This window comes from Populus euphratica, unplaced genomic scaffold (assembly GCF_000495115.2).
Source record: "Populus euphratica unplaced genomic scaffold, PopEup_1.0 scaffold3.1, whole genome shotgun sequence".
In the NCBI taxonomy this organism is placed as follows: Eukaryota; Viridiplantae; Streptophyta; class Magnoliopsida; order Malpighiales; family Salicaceae; genus Populus; species Populus euphratica.
The window spans coordinates 4,695,475-4,713,018 of NW_011499847.1; the positions used below are offsets into that span (position 1 = coordinate 4,695,475).

General features: G+C 37.8%; 2 protein-coding genes and 1 pseudogene across 3 annotated transcripts; all 3 read left to right on the top strand.

Annotated features, from left to right (window-relative positions):
* The first annotated feature begins 2,419 nt into the window (after positions 1 to 2,419).
* LOC105109107 (endo-1,4-beta-xylanase 2-like) lies at positions 2,420 to 4,969 on the top strand. Its single transcript, XM_011003710.1, has 6 exons — positions 2,420 to 2,458; positions 2,559 to 2,778; positions 3,118 to 3,281; positions 3,369 to 3,467; positions 3,582 to 4,370; positions 4,616 to 4,969. Exons 1-6 carry the CDS (start codon positions 2,420 to 2,422, stop codon positions 4,967 to 4,969), a joined length of 1,665 nt encoding a protein of 554 aa, XP_011002012.1.
* A 2,272-nt stretch (positions 4,970 to 7,241) lies between these two features.
* LOC105111354 (endo-1,4-beta-xylanase C-like) lies at positions 7,242 to 9,553 on the top strand (annotated as a pseudogene).
* A 1,989-nt stretch (positions 9,554 to 11,542) lies between these two features.
* Positions 11,543 to 14,225, top strand: LOC105109144 (protein NLP2-like). Of its 2 annotated transcripts, none has more exons than XM_011003752.1 (3): positions 11,543 to 11,787; positions 12,013 to 12,895; positions 13,079 to 14,225. In XM_011003752.1, exons 2-3 carry the CDS (start codon positions 12,214 to 12,216, stop codon positions 13,954 to 13,956), a joined length of 1,560 nt encoding a protein of 519 aa, XP_011002054.1. In that variant the 5' UTR covers positions 11,543 to 11,787; positions 12,013 to 12,213; the 3' UTR covers positions 13,957 to 14,225. The 2 variants fall into 2 exon arrangements, with proteins under 2 accessions (XP_011002054.1, XP_011002061.1); XM_011003759.1 differs by having other exon boundaries at positions 12,180 to 12,895.
* Positions 14,226 to 17,544: the final 3,319 nt, after the last annotated feature.

Consider the following 17,544-nt stretch of genomic DNA (forward strand, 5'->3'; position numbering starts at 1 on the left):
TTTGCTAAAAGGTGGCATGGTTGCACATCTTTCCGGCCCAGTTGAGATTTTCTTCGTGGTAATGTGCTTATTACATCTTACCTATGTCAATTTCTCAGGCATGCAGGAGTATTAGAGGTGCCATCTACCGAATCCTTTTGGAACTACAGTACTAAACGAATGCTTCTCTTTCATCAATATAGTGCAACAATACAAGAGTGGAGGTATGGATAGACAATGTCTCGTTCCAGCCGTTTACAACGCAGCAATGGAGATCTCACCGGGATAAAAGCATTGAGGAGGTAAATGAAACGAAGAATTGACTACCTTTGAGACTTGCATTTTATTTAACTGCCTTGATCTAACATGAAAGATCTGAGATCAGTTTCCCTTTATCTAATTGGAATACCGTAGTTTGTTTCTCAGAAGTCACGTTAATATTAATTAATCAATCATTTCTGTACTGTCTAAAAATCTATAATGGCATGCAGTTAACTGCATCTATAATATTCCAGTTCAAATTTGGACTCTGCAGGTGCGCAAAAGCAAGGTGAGGTTTCCGGTAACTTAAGCCAATGGAACTGCTCTGGGTGGTGCTGCAGTCTCTATCAAGCAAACCACGTCGAGCTTCCCATTTGGATGCGGTATGAATCATTATATCCTCATAAGCAACGCTTACCAGGAGTGGTTTGCTTCAAGATTCAAGCTCACTACATTCATAATTTATTATAATTTAATATAATTATACTTTACAAGTTTTCAAGGATATCTTTACATTATTTTCTTCCAGCAACTCATTTTTCCGGTTATTCTTGTTGGCTTCTACTTTCACCCTTTATTTTTTAATTTTTTTAAATTAATATAAATATTCGGATCGTACTTCAACTTGGTCATAGGGCCATTAACGTGGGCTCACCAGGCCCACTTTCTTTTTTAAACAAGCTCAGCTTGACAGCTTAACATGATTGGGTTTTTATTTCCCTTAATATTTTTGTTTTTTTTTTTTTACAATCTCATCTTAAAAGATTTTTTAACTTTTTTTTTGGGAAATTTCTTAAACTAGAAATAGGTGTGTATAGACTAATTACACAAGTATAGTAAAAAATCTTTATATCTTTCAGATTCACATGTATCAAAAATCTCACAGTATTTATATTGGAGTTCAAATTCAAGGTACCTCAGTTTGAAAACAAAAAACTTTTTAAGAAACTAATGCATGCATCCGAAACAAAAGAAAGATTTAAACAATGTGTAATCAGGCGCATGAGGAGTGCCTTGTTGAAGATTTGGAGCCGTCAGATCAAAGCTTCTCTACGTACAATTTGTTTTCTAGACGTAAAGTTAAATAAAATAGAGTTGTTGATTGATTTTTTTCAATAATTAAAATAGAAGAAAGGGAGATAAATGGGAAGGGAGAGACTGATTTAGTAATTAAAAATCTAAGATCCAATCTTATAGTCTACCAAAATAATGGAGATTATTGTAGAGTAATAGCAGTCACCAAATGGGAAACAAATCAGGCTCTGCCAATACCTTTTAAGAAATTATAGATACACTGGATATATTTTATGTTTTCCCATTATTTTGATGAATTATATCTCTTGCTTCCCTCAATTCGATGAGGATTCTTCGGCTTCTTCTTCCAGCATAACTCTAATATATATATGTGTGTGTGTACCGTATTTTTTGGAATTGTAAACTCTCTCATCACATCACTTGGTATGTTTGTTCCCTCACATAACATACATGCATATTAATTAGTTAATTCATTTCAATATTGTTTTTTTTTTTATTTAACATTTATGTTATTGAAGATTGAACTTTACAATTAATTTTAATTTATTTTTTATGAGATTATCTTAATTTTATAATCAAGTTATTTTAATTCAAATTATAGCCGGCTCCCAAAACAATAATCTAATTAAGATGCTTACATCTATATGTTATTTTTACTCGTGATCTCATGGTTAATCTTGATGGGATTGTTCATGGATTTCAGGGCTACACTCTGGCTATTGTATAATATGAAGGCAGGAGATGAAAATGGTGGTCAGCTTCTTCTGCCACTGCTCACTATTATCCTTTTTGCAGGTTTGTTTCCTCCATGATTTGATTAATGTAGCTATCAGCAGGTGTACTGTCAAAATATTAGGCAGTCTTGAAGGTCCTCTATTTCACAAAGAGATTGTTCTCTACATTTCTTTTTAGGGAGAACAGGAAGTATTCCCAATTCATTATTAAACATCTGCTGTAAATCCACAATATCAGCCTCCCTTTTTTTATTTTTTTATTTCACGTACCTTTTATAGCTTGTTCAGCAAAAATTAAGAAAACAAGGCACCTAATTATATATTTGACACCAAGTCTCTAAGATATTTTATGAATTACTGCCACCACAAACGTAATGTACGTCTTGCATGTTTTGCAGGTCTTCTAACCAATGCCTTACCCTATGATCACTCGATCAGCCTTGAGGCAAGCTCAAATTAAGATCAACTTCTATTTATTTCGCAAAGATTGTGCATAATCTCAAGTGATTATAGGATTCATTCTCTCTTTGCCTGATGGTGTGATTTCAGTGTTTGGAAAATCCTCTCAGACCTCAGTATAATGGAGGAATCATTGTTAACCCAGAACTAAATGATGGACTAAGAGCATGGTCCACATTTGGAGATGCGAAGACAGAACATAGAGAATCCAATGGCAACAAATACGTTGCGGCTCATTCCAGGAATAATCCATATGGAAGCATGTCACAGAAGCTTTACTTGAAAAAGAACCACCTCTATACTTTCTCTGGTATGCATTGCTGCTCCCCCTCTCCTCCCCAACTCATTTTAAGTTCACAGTGTGGTACTAGTGCCTGAAAAAGAGGGTGGCGAAAACAGAATTCTATTACCAGTAAAATGCTGAAACTGCTTACGAAATCCTGAAATTCTAAATTGATTTCTTAATTAAACAGCACTTAACACCAGTCTGCTTTCACTGTGACGTCTTGTCTCATCAGGGGTTAAGATTGGGTTAAGGGTGTCTGCGACTTATCCAAAAAATAAAAAAGAAAAGAAAAGAAAATTGCATAACATTCTGTTCTTCTTTTGTGATTTGATCATGTTAATATAGTGCTTTGAGTTAATGCAGCCTGGGTACAAGTTAGCGAGGGAAATGTTCAGGTAACAGCCATTTTCAAGACAGATTCTGGCTTCAAAAAAGCTGGTTCCGTTTTTGCTGAGCCAAAGTGCTGGTCCATGCTTAAAGGTGGCCTTACAGTGGATGCATCCGGCCCTGCTGAGCTATATTTTGAGGTACTGATACAGTCTCTAATTTCTAAAACATAATTATGGTCTTATTACCGCTGTACCTGTTTACCATTTCCATTCTTTTTTTCTTAGAGCAACAACACCTCGGTCGAAATATGGGTTGATAGCATCTCGTTGCAACCGTTCACCGAGAAAGAATGGAGGTCTCATCAAGATCAAAGTATTGAAAGGGTTAGCTGACTGATAGTCCCATCTTTCATCGTTTATTTAATTACAATATTTTTTCCTGGCTAGTTACGAATCAACATTTTTGCACCTAATTGGATACATACATATTCGTTGGAGACTCGAAAGGAAAAAGTTAGAATCCAAGCCATAGACGAACAAGGCAATCCCCTCTCAAATGCAACGATCTCCATTAAACAAAACAAACTGCGCTTCCCATTTGGTTGTGCTATAAACAAGAACATCCTCTCCAACACTGCCTACCAAGATTGGTTCACCTCAAGGTTTGGAGTGACAGCATTTGAAGATGAAATGAAGTGGTACAGTACCGAAGCTACACGTGGCCAGGTTGACTATTCAGTTCCTGATGCCATGCTGGCTTTTGCCAAGCAACACAATATAGCCGTCCGAGGCCACAATGTGATTTGGGACGATCCTAAGTACCAAAGTGGATGGGTAAATTCACTCTCACCGAATGATTTTCGAACGGCTGTACAATCAAGGGTAGGGTCAGTTATGACAAGATACAGAGGCAGGCTTATAGCATGGGACGTTGTTAACGAAAATATGCATTTTTCTTTCGTTGAAAGCAAATTAGGACAGAATGCTTCTTCAGTTATCTACAACTGGGCTGGTAAGACTGATGGACTCACTACATTGTTTCTGAACGAGTTTGATACCATTGAAAACAGTGGTGGTGGTGCCGCTTCACCTGCTAAGTACCTTCAAAAGCTCAAAGAAATCCAGAGTTTTCCTGGGAATGCCAATTTGCGCTTGGGGATTGGACTAGAGTCTCACTTTAACATTCCAAACCTTCCTTATATGAGATCTTCCCTTGATACTCTTGCTTCTGCTAATGTTCCCATTTGGCTCACAGAAGTAGATGTTCAAGGCAACCCAGCTCAGCAGGTAAGAGATCTAAGATGCAAAAATTACAACCTGTCCTCTTATAGTGCATCTTCAAATTGTTCTGGATGGGTTTGGCTTCTCTCATGTCGTAGATAACATAATTGATCATTCTGGAATCAAAGTTTAAATAGTAAAATAAGAATGAAACTGAAACAGTTGTATTAGATTCCCTGATTAAATGTACTAATAATATAAATTAAATCGTCCATTATGATCTAAGAACTAATTGTTAATTTCGTGGGCAGGCACTATACCTGGAGCAGATTCTAAGGGAGGCATATTCTTACCCAAAAATTGCTGGAATAGTGATGTGGTCAGCATGGAAGCCACAGGGGTGTTACAGCATGTGTTTGACTGATAACAATTTCAAAAACTTGGCTACCGGAGATGTCGTGGACAAGCTTTTGCATGAGTGGGGGGGTTCACGTATGGGCCTGACAGATGCTAATGGCTTCTGCGAGGCTTCCCTTTCCCATGGAGACTACAATGTGAATATTATCAGCCATGGTGTGACAGATATATCTTCCTCAACTAGTAACCTTAAGGTGGATCCAACTATTGCCGGCAGAACAACTTTGATCCACCAAGTTACTGCTTGATTGTTTCTCTAATAGTATAGGTGCTTTGTGTTATCAGTTGTCTAAAATTCAAAAATAAAATAGGATAAATAAAAAAATATTTAGTTTATAAAGATCCAATATAATAAGAATATAATAACTTGCAATCATAAAAAAAAAACCCTTCTTTAATAAGACTTTCTTTACCATTCATTCACAAAAAATCTTGTTGTAATAAACTTCTCAAAATTTCAATAACATCACTTTGTGAAAATAGTATTCAATATCTCTATATGCAAGGATCAAACTTTAACTCTAGATGAAAATGAAATTTTAGAGATGAAACAGGTGAAGAAGAGTCATTAATTTCAGCAAAAATTATGTCCAAAATAGTGTAGAAAAACCAACCTTTAAACACTCATATGTAACCCTTTTTTATAAAGAATTTTAGACATTAAAAGCTGATATATTCTCTCCCGATCGAAAACTAATGAACTTATTTATTGTAACCACTAAATAAATTATAATAAAAACTTATTTCTTTTATATGAAATAAAGTTTTTAGAGGGTTTTAAGTTTCATCAAAACATGATATCTAAAAATTATTTAAGATTAATTTATCATCTATAGTTTATTTAAATTATGTTAATATTTTATATTAAAAACTTATATTGTAGATTAAATTTAAAAATAAATGAATACATTTTTAATTTTACTCTAAATTTGTTCATTAACCGTGTTTTTTAAACAATTTTTCCAACATTATCATATGGTTCCATATACCACAACTTTCTTTTATATGCTTCTATATATTTGAAATTTATGAGCTAAAACAGGCGAGGGTTTTGTCTAGATACTGGTATGTTGCAGACTAATTGAATTGCTATAAATTCTCATTTATTAATGAAAAAAATGTAAAAAGGATTACTCTGCAAAAAAGAAAACATGCAATCAAGTAGGCGAATGCTTGGGTGTAAAAAGGATTTAAGGAGGCGTAATCAAGTAAAATGGCGGGGAGGAGGAAATCGCAACTAAAACCCATGAAGCCCTAGTGTAACTGATTTTCGAGCCGCTCAGAATTGGGCTAAATGCCCAGTTTGGGTAAGAGCAGCGATTTGGTTTTGAAAGAAACCAACTCACCATTTAGTTTTTTTTTTTTTATTTACGTGGGGTGTCCAGGCTAACTTGCGCGCTCTTTTTTATTTACGTGGGGTGTCCAGGCCAACTTGCGCGCTCTACGACTAATCCTCATGGCTCACTAAATACCCTGCAAACCCAGTAGACATGTAAAACACCACGAGGATGACAGACATGCATACCAGGGCTCGAACCCATGACAATGAAAGGAGACAAGCTCCTTTCACCGCTAGGCCAAGCGCTGGAATGCACATTTAGTATTTTATCTTAATGCAGTTGGTTTCATTCTTGGTCCACTTCGAAGAGTTGCCCTAAGCTTGATGACACGAACCCATCCCCTTTGCCTTTGATCTATCCATGCCAATGGATGCATGTCACTATCTTCAAAATTAATGTTTGATGCGATTTTAGGTAAGTTGCTGTAACTCATTACAAACTTGATACGAAAAGTTATTAGCCTATTGATTCATCCAAGCATGAAAGGGCAGGAGGTATCCAAAAATAGGGACTAAGAAAAAAAGGAACGATCATCTGTATTGTATATGTTGGGTTTCAAATTAGAAATTTAGAATGTTAGAAGAGTCTTAAAGAGAAATTATTTTGCAGGTTTTACCTGGATCCGACTTGTGTTGCATATGCATGAATGAAAGAGGAAGGAATGCCAACTATGCAACAAAGAGAACACGCAATCAAGCCTTTAGCAGCTAATAGGAAGGTTTTTTACCCCGGAAATTAGCTTTCTGTCTACAAATGATCATGTAAGCATGCTCCTGGAACACATTTATAGAAATTAACGTTTCATTTTGTTCTGTTTCTGTTGATTTCGGCAGACATACAATAAGGAATTTCAGTTCTGTAAAATATTCTCTGCAACTTGTTTTATTCATCTTGTTCAGCAGCTATATGTACAGGGCAGCAAGGAAACCTATTCTACTTAGAATCTTATTCTAAATCGGACAATAATTTGTACAAGGAAACAAACAGATTTCCTAGATCCAAACATGTCTTGCCAGCTAACACTCCCCCTTAAGTTGGTGCATAGACATCGTGCCCAACTTGCCAATCACATGATAAAAATCCTTGTTTGATATTGCCTTGGTGAGGACATCAGCTAGTTGATTTGCAAAGCTAACAAATAGGAAACATATTATTTTTGATCTAGCTTCTCTTTGATAAAATGATGATCTATTTTGACATGTTTAGTTCTATTATGCTGAATAAGATTGTGTGCAATTTGAATTGCGGTTTTATTATCACAGTACAAATTAATAGGATCCGTATATTTGATCTCTAAATCCTTCGGACATTCTTGATCCATAACAACTCACATATTTCTTGAGTCATTCCTTGAAATTCTACTTCTGGTACATCTCTTTCCTCAACCTGTCAAATTTTACCGAATTTCTGTACATATTACAAGTCACCATAGTTTCAGTCCTAAGAAATTTGACTGAAATGAACTTTTCAGCTTGGGTCCAAATCAGTGAAGGAAGTGAGACTGTGGATGTAATTTTTAAAACCACTCATGGCGAATGGATACGCGGTGGCAGTGTTGTAGCTAAGCATGGATGTTGGTCTTTGCTAAAAGGTGGCATGGTTGCACATCTTTCCGGCCCAGTTGAGATTTTCTTCGTGGTAATGTGCTTATTACATCTTACCTATGTCAATTTCTCATTAAATATCATCGAACTTTGCTCCGATTTGGTTTGAGATTCTTAAGCAGAGGCATGCAGGAGTATTAGAGGTGCCATCTACCGAATCCTTTTGGAACTACAGTACTAAACGAATGCTTCTCTTTCATCAATATAGTGCAACAATACAAGAGTGGAGGTATGGATAGACAATGTCTCGTTCCAGCCGTTTACAACGCAGCAATGGAGATCTCACCGGGATAAAAGCATTGAGGAGGTAAATGAAACGAAGAATTGACTACTTTTGAGACTTGCATTTTATTTAACTGCCTTTATCTAACATGAATGATCTGAGATCAGTTTCCCTTTGTCTAATTGGAATACTGTAGTTTGTTTCTCAGAAGGCACGTTAATATTAATTAATCAATCATTTCTGTACTGTCTAAAAATCTATAATGGCATGCAGTTAACTGCATCTATAATATTCCAGTTCAAATTTGGACTCTGCAGGTGCGCAAAAGCAAGGTGAGGTTTCCGGTAACTTAAGCCAATGGAACTGCTCTGGGTGGTGCTGCAGTCTCTATCAAGCAAACCACGTCGAGCTTCCCATTTGGATGCGGTATGAATCATTATATCCTCATAAGCAACGCTTACCAGAAGTGGTTTGCTTCAAGATTCAAGTTCAGTACATTCACCAATGAAATGAAGTGGTACAGCACCGAGAAGGAACGAGATCATGAAAACTATACAATCGCAGATGCCATGCTAAGCTTTGCTGAAAAGAATGGAATTGCTGTAAGAGGTCACAACATCTTATGGGATAGCCCCAAGATGCAGCCTCAATGGGTCAAAAATCTTTCTCCCAGTGAACTAAGAATAGCAGCAACAAGAAGAACGGATTCAGTCGTTCGAAGATACTCGGGGAAACTGATTGCGTGGGATGTTATGAATGAGAACATGCATTTCAGTTTCTACGAGGACAAGCTTGGAAAAAATGCTTCGTCAGAATATTACTTGAGAGCTTACCAACTTGATCCAAAGACAAAAAAGTTCTTGAATGAATTTAATACCATTGAATACAGTAAAGAGATACATGCAAGTCCAGTAAACTCTGTAAAGAAAATTGAAGAGATTCTGTCGTATCCTGGAATCAAAGGTATCTCGTTAGGAATAGGAATACAAGGCCATTTTATTTCTGGATATCCAAACCTTGTTTACATGAGATCTGCGTTGGACATTCTAGGATCAACAGCATTGCCTATATGGCTTACAGAAGTCGATGTCCAAAAAGGCCCTTATCAGGTATGGCATAGTTTTTCAACTAAATATCTGAACTTCATTAATTATCCATTCTGCATGAAATGAAAATTACAATTCCAAATATACTGATAGATAGACTATCTATAAAGTTTCTTCCTTGGGTCCTATTCTTTGATTGGACCAGCCATTTTTAACTGTAAAGATTATTACATTCGTTCATTGACAGGCACAATACTTTGAGAGCATACTAAGGGAAGGTTATTCTCATCCTGCTGTTCAAGGTATTATCATTTTTGCTGGTCCAGAGGTAGCTGGTTTCAGTGCTATAACCCTGGCAGATAAAGATTTAAGAATACTCCATCAGGGAATCTTGTTGATAAGCTGATCGCGGAGTGGAAGACTAGAACTCTGAAAGTCATAGCAGATAGTAAAGGATTTGCAGAAGCTTCACTATTTCAAAGGTGATTACAATCTGATTGTCAAACACTCAGTGACCAATTTGTTGACTAGATTACGCTTTAAGGTAAAAGAAGACAAATCGCAGGAAACTACAGTACTTCATGACACTGATTGATTCATCCTCCATCTATGATACTGAATTTTGTACTGCAAGAAATTTTACTTCTTAAATGAGAAACGAAAGTACTTCATGTACTGATTGAGTACTTCATGACCAATATGTTTACTAGATTACGCTTTTAGGTAAAAGAAGACAAATTGCAAGAAACTGCAGCTCTTCATGTCAGTGATTGAGTCATCCTCCATCTATGATAGTGAATTTTCTGCTGCAATAAATTGTGCTTCTTAAATGAGAAAAGTACTTCTGCTTATGTAATATCATCATTTAGTGGCATGAAAAGTAGTCTAACTACCACAATCATGAAGGGAATTGGCCCTACCTTTGGTCATGTCTTTTTTTTCCCTTTTCCTTTGCAGCCCATTTAGTTTCACAGGGAGCAAGTTCCTGAAAGTGTGAATTGAAGTAAAATTCCAATTGTGCTCATGCATTTTAAAATTGATAGTTTACCACTGAGTGACTATTATTTCTCTAGTTAGCATGGCTGGACCTGGACAGTATGTTGCTCCCCACACACACCATTTACCCATTAGTTGCAAGAAATCTGGCCAGGAGACATTTGATAGTTTTGGATTGTATGTGGTCTGCACATAAACAAGAAAATAGTACGACATTTTATCAGTCTTGCCTCTTTAAGAACACAAATCCTGCTATACACCAGCACAATTGCTCCGATGAACGAAATCTGATGACCACAACTGCCACTCTTACCTTCACCATTAGAGGTGCAATTTTTATTTTTATTTTCTAGGACTCAAACAGAAGCTTACCATGTTGAGTTAGATCTAGCTAGTATTGAATACTGACAAGATCCAAGTGACAGTTTGTATCTGACAATGAGCCCACGTTAGAGAATAGAAACCATTGGCTGATGATCTGTATGCATACGGTAAATATATATATACTGTTCAAGTGCAAGTGGGTGGTCAGCCTTATTAGAAAAGAATAATTATTGAGCTTCACAAGAGCTTTTTGTGGAAAGCACCGTAGTGAAATCCTAATCTGACATCATTATGCAGATACTAATCGCCACTTACCATGCTTTACACCAACAAACAGACATAACTTATTGGTTTAATTAAGCTGGAAAAGAGCATATAATATAAAGAATGTGTCTGATTATGGCTAGCACGTAACCGTTATTCGTTCATCCTGTTCGTATTAATTAGCTTTTTAGTCCATTTGGATGACTAATCAAAACCCTTAAAAAATATATGTAATCAATTTCCAATAGCATAAGATATTGTTCAAGAATCATTGAATCTACCATTTTAATAAAAAAAAGTCTGCATAAGAAATGCAGCTGGAGTAGGTTATTTACCACAGCTAAATATTCACATATATTATGATGTTGATGCTGACTCGCCATCAAATCATTGGGGTTGCTAAACCAATGGTTCATCTTGATGAATGGTTTTGGTCTTTCTTCGATTTTTTTAAAAGGATATTATTTTTAGTATTTCCTTGAAAGCACACATGTAGGCCATGTCAGTTTTCGCAAGCAATCAGCATTCTGGACGCACCACCCAAGAAGAAGAATTCACCTTTCCCTCTCCTTATCCTCTTTGGAATCTCAAAGTCGTAAAACATGAGGATTCCACTTGGATTATCTTATGGGTTAAGATGTGGCGACTTGATGAAGCGAAGGGACATTGCAGAAGAAGAAAAGGATGATTTCTCAAAGATTCTGCATGGACCGAAAAAGCCATTGAACTAATTCTATAGAAAAAGTCAAATTAAATATAGCTATCATGGAAGTTTTACTGAAAAACCAGGTATAATGCCTAAAACAAGTTGAAATAGCTGAGGCAAATTGCTTTTGATTAGTGGAATATATGTTAAAATAGAGGTGGACAGTGCAGCAAGGAATCTTGTAAGAGGGCAAAGAGAAACAATATAACGTAGTCAATAATCTTTTAACATCCAAAGTTTTCGCTTTCACTGATATTTGAAAATGTTCATGCTGTAGAAATAGCGGTCTTTTTTCCCTTTACTTGCATAACTTTTTAACCTTGATGGTTATATTTACACGGTTGAATTTAGGATGGCTGTGTCGATAAAGCGCGCGCACAACTAGTCTCGGGGATTGTTATAACTAGAAGTGTGTCACAACTAGAGGAGAATAAACTCTCATATTCAGAATCTGTCAAGGGATCTTATCCAGAGAAAAGTCCCCAACTTTCCTTTACAACATCATTCTTGGCTTTGGTTTACTGCATAAAGAAACTAGGTATCGAGGATCTTCATAAAGTGAGGTACTTGCTCAACCTCTTTCACTTCTTGGTTTATATGACCAACTGCTCTGTGTATTATGTTCTCTGTGTCCATTCTCTTCTTTTCGGCTTATGAAATCCTGCAAGACTCAATAAAAACATCGATGCCATGTATTTATGATCAAATTAGTTTACTTATTGTCCCTCTGTGTTAGTTTGCCGTAGAACTATGTTAGGTTTCTGCCTCTGATCGATCTGTGATTGCAGTTGACAAGGCAATTTTAGTTGAAGCCATGGTTCTGCGGCTTGATCCTATCGGATTCTTGGATAGAAGCAATAACAATTATTCCTGGAAGTCCCTCTTTTTAATTTTCATCTTTACTGTTCCATGGTGTTCTGGCTCGTGACAATTTTTTGCAATTTGGGTTTCATAGGTTGTACTAAATACAAGTTTTAATCAAGATCGGTATGGACCATGGTGCCATCAGGACAAATTCAATATTCAGGACCACCTCAGACACTTTCATGGACTTGAATTTCACAGACGAACTCTTGGTCCAAAGATATTGGTGGGAGAGCGCTGGTGGAGTCAACTTTTTGGATCCTGAACCTTCCATCTCTAAGGATCTGTGTGACCCTTCACAATATTTGCCTTTTATGGGGTCTGGTCATCTGAGTATAAACCCACACCATCTGACCTGCCAAGAAGAAACAGACATCTCACTTGAAAACCCACCTGTAGTTTATCCTGAAACCGAGGAACAAATTGTTGAGACCATCACATCTCCAGTACATTCTGAAGGTTCTCAACTTGAAAGCGGTGAATTCGTCCTGGAATTCTGTGAATCATGGGAGTGTCCGAAACAAGAACCTGAGGAAGAAGAGACTCTCCAAGAGACAACCGACTCGGATAACAATGATTTAGACCAGTACCAAGAGCGGGAATTTTCAGATTTTGGGCAGCTTCAACAAAACCCTGAACGCTGTACTGTTGAAAGTGCCAGAGATTCTTTTGTTCCTTGGAGTCACTTATTAGGCAGCAGAAAAACAGGCAAGAAGAGACAGACCAAGACAGAGAAGACAATAAGCTTGCAAGTTCTTCGAAAATACTTTGCCGGGAGCCTTAAAGATGCTGCTAAAAGTATTGGTGGTACGAAAATATGCCATTACAATTGGATCTCATTTTCTTTTCTGGTTTTTTTTTTTTTTGTGAATTTAAGGCTAATTTCTGGAGGAGGCACTTTGGCCTGGCAGACCAATAAGTGCTTGCCCAGTTTGTTTCGCCCTAGCCTAGTGAATATACAAGTGCTTACACAGTTCGTTTCAATTGCAGTTTGCCCCACCACTCTGAAAAGGATGTGCAGGCAATATGGTATCAGCCGTTGGCCTTCTCGAAAAATCAAGAAGGTTAACCACTCCTTGAAAAAACTCCAACATGTAGTTGACTCTGTCATGGGACCTCAAGGACTCATTGAAATTGATTCCTTTTATACCGCCTTCCCAGAATTGAGCTCCTCTGGATATTTTGGGCATAATCCTTTTTCATCATTCCAGATAACTGACTACCCAAAGGAATCAAACCCAAAACCTATAAATCACTTGTTCAGCACTAAAGGCCCTGTTTCAAAATCCCAGTCCTCGTCGAGTAGTCAGAATTCTGGTTTGTTCATCTGTCACGGCAAAAGGCAGCTTACCAGCACCATCAATGGCTTGAGCACTGGACATGCTTTAGCTGTAGAAGACCCTGTCGAGGTGCTGAAGAGAACACGCAGTAAGTCAGAATTGCCCTCCTTGAATAAGGAGGAACTTGATAGAGCCAAAAGCAATGAAACATCATGCCAGAATAAAAATCTGGAGACTCAAGCGTCCCTACCAATTAGTAATGGCCAGTGTTTACGAGATGGAGGTGCCTTCAGAATTAAAGCCACTTTTGGAGGTGAAAATATCCGTTTCAGCTTGCAACCAAATTGGGGTTTCAGGGACTTGCAACGAGAGATTGCAAAGCGTTTTGAAATTGATGATTTCAGCAGGATTGGTCTCAAGTATTTGGACAGTGATCATGAGTCAATTCTTTTGACTTGTGATGCTGATCTTGAGGAGTGTAAGGATGTGCTTGGCTTCTCTCAGAGTCGCACAATCAAAATAACCCTCTATCTGGTTTCCAAACCAAACCTAGGAAGTTCATTCAGCAGCAGCAGAGACTTGTTCTAGTGCATGGCCGGTTTCTGATTCACCTTTCGTTTTGAGTGGACAAAAATTAGACTTATGTAATGGTGAGAGATTTTGCTAGGAATCCTTTTATTTTCATGTTAGCATGATTACCAGTCATTAATCTCTTTTACGGATCAATGACTCTTAGAGAGTTATCGAGGAAGATAATAAGAAATATGCAGCCATCATTTGACCAAAATCACTAGATATGCTATAATGTAATTACATCTGTAGCATTGGATTTTCATTAGTGAAATTGAGTATAGACTATAGAGTGTTGGGGAATTCAGACCGATAATATACTGATATTTGTTAATAAAAGGCTAAGTATACTGATATAATATTTAATGTGGTTCGGCAAATCGTCTATATTTACGGGAGAGTCAATATTATTAGAGATAAAGAAAGAATACAAAACAAATACATAGAGAGGGAAGATCATATCAACTCTAACTTAACTCCTAGCTCACAAACACTGCTGCATATTGCAGCAGGGTTGCTGCCCATGACAGCCCTCTCTTTCTCTCTTCTTCTTTTCTCTTCACTCTCAACACTCTCTTTCATTTTGCTCTCAACTAATGCCTCTATTTATAGGCAATTCATGGCAGACAAGAGACTATAAATCATGGCACAAATGGTAGCACTAATGGTGGCAACACATGGGTTGCAACATTTTATCAATAGTTTGTGCAACTACCATTGTAGCCTTTTGACAATGACAACCCTACTTTTTAGGGTAGGCTGCAAAGTTGTTGCCTATTAATGGCAATATCCCAACAAACACCCCCTTTGATATTTATAGGGGCAATTGTCCTCTGGCTTCTTTAACACAAGCTTACATCTTGCAGCTCTTCTAAGCTTACCATTTCAAGAATGTCTGTGGCCAAGTTTACAGGTACTCGTCAAACCTTTCAATCACTAGAGTTGCCAAAGCACACCTTTGCTCACACCAAAGTATCACTTCAACCAGATGGCCTCCCACTTCACATTTGAAGAATGTTAACGTTTGTCTCTAGGACATAACATTCCTTTCAAGCGTATCAATCATGCTCGGTCCAGAATGATTTATCAAGCCTCACATCAAGGCTTACAACACCCCCTCAAACAGAAATTTCTATTTTCAAGTGCGATAGTCATTGAGTATTTCAATGTGATCACAAGCTCACCACTCTTCCAAGAGTCTACTTATCCCGGAGTTGCGTCTACCCTCTGTTCCATTCTAGGAACCACACCTTACTTCTCTATGAGTTTCTCACTCTTAGACCAAGAGTCCAAGTAGCTCTCCACCTTTAACCATAGGGGCAACCCATCAAAGGTTGATCCGTATTTGTCTTCATACTCTGAATATTACAATGTCATTACTGAGCTCACCACCTTAACAAGAGTCAACTTGTTCCAAGAACTTGCGCATGCCTTCTGCTCATTCCTACCAGTCGCGTCTTAATGCTTCACAAGTCATCTACTTATTATCCAAGGTAAATGTCTTCTAGCTCATTGATCTTTAGCATGGGGATAATATCCATGAAAGTCGATCCTGTATTTGTCTTCATACTTATCATAGTCACTCTATTGGCTATTTATACACCTGTATACTCGTATCCAGTCATTACATTAGCTCTAGGGCGTTCTGAACTAGAGCTCCTATCATGGCCCTCACACCTTCTCCTGAGGTGTCTCCACTTATTGTCATGCGGTAGTCTGATCTTGGGCTCATCTCATAGCCCTCACACCTTCTATCTAAGGTGTCTTCGCCTTTTATAGGCAGTCGCGTCCTCCTTCAGCTTGGACGGTTCAAAGTGGCTTCAAAAATTCTCTACCATATGTGGACTATGGAAGAGATCATTGCCACTGAACACATAGAATGAGAGAGTTTTAGTACACTCCTTGCAATCCTCCACCTTGATTTTTATGTTTGGAGCTTCTACGCCTTTTTGCTTGACAGCTCCACCTACACCAACTCTCTTTTGGTGTCTTCGCTTTCATCATTGACGGTCGCACCCTTTTAATTAGGTGCTTCTGCAACAACTCATCTTTCTATCCTTGCATGTATTTGAAAGGTCTTCACTTATTGCCTTTATCAAGAGCACAAGAGACTTCCTGTTATACAACTTCTATATAGTCTCTGCTGTGAGCTTCATTTGGGAACTTTTCTTCTTCTTGCACCTATTGTCTCATTACAGTACCTCATTGAATCCTACAGGTACTTCTGTAAAATCTCTGTGTGTCCTCATGCAATTTTTGTTCTCCACATTTCTCGTTATTCCTTGTTTTTATGTTTGATAGCAGCTCATCCTGTCACAACACCTATCCAAGTCGAAATATGGTGTCAATCTTTATCCTCTTGCTGTATTTCTCTTTTATTTTCAGGGTCTTTATCAATTTTCCCCTCGAGAAATCACAGTCACCGAATCTAACTTCTTTAGAGAAATCACCACTCCATCAGATCTTCGAACATACAGAACCTAACTATTTCTTTTGTACCATCATCCTGTTAGTCTTCAACAGTTTCATTACAAACTGTTACATATATGAAAATAGTACCGTATGGATAATCCTTCAATTAAGTAAGTTACCAGGAAAGATTGAAGGAGTCACACTGGTCCCGCTTAAAACCCAATCTTCTAGCCAGAACTTATCAGGTCATATCTATCCATCATACTGTCTTTTCATATATACAATCATTTGCTAGCTTTGTCGTGACTTTCCTTTATAAGTGATTTGGAATATTTTGGTTTCATACCTAATTTCTCAACATCTGGTGAGACTATCAGTACTTAGATTTGTCAAGATTGGTCTTTATCAAATTTCACTCTCCACCTCAAATCGTCCACATGATCAAGTGTCTAGAGTGTCTAAATTTTTCCTTCCTTCAAGGCAATACAAACTTCCCCATATAGCAATTCAACATATATAATTGGGTAAACATGTGCGATTTCTACTTTTTCATCTCCATCTACCACCATGATGACCTTCAGATGCCTCCTTATCGGGCAATCTCTCATTCACCACCACCACTTTTGGTCACAAATCTCAATGATCAGACCGTACCATTACATTTGAAACGATCAAATTAGCTGAAAACAAGTCTGAAATAGTTCAAACAATTTGAAACGATTAAATTAGCTGAAAACAAGTCTGAAATAGTTCAAATCGCATTTCAAACGGCTAAGATTTGATCAAAACAATTTTGACCTGATAAACGGCCCAGATTCAATCTCAGATCTGGTTTCACGCAAACTCTGCTACACAGAATCCTATCCCTCGACTCGCGGCTCAGCTCTAACTCACCTCTGCTCAACTCGGCTCAGCGTGGCTGATGACGTGGTGGGTGGGTCCCACTACGCTGACGTGTCAGCTAACTAGGCGCTGACATGGCATGACAACTGTGCATGCTGATGCTATGATTACACTGTGATGACATCATCCTCTATCCGGGTCAGCCACGTGAGTCAGGTCAGCCCATCCCGGTGAAGAAGGTGTGTGCGACGCGTGGCGTGCATCTGTGCGCGTGACCAGCCACCCCGTCGATGCTTGACGGTGTATGAGGATGATTTTGACATCTGATTTTGACGTGGTTTTTACTAGTGG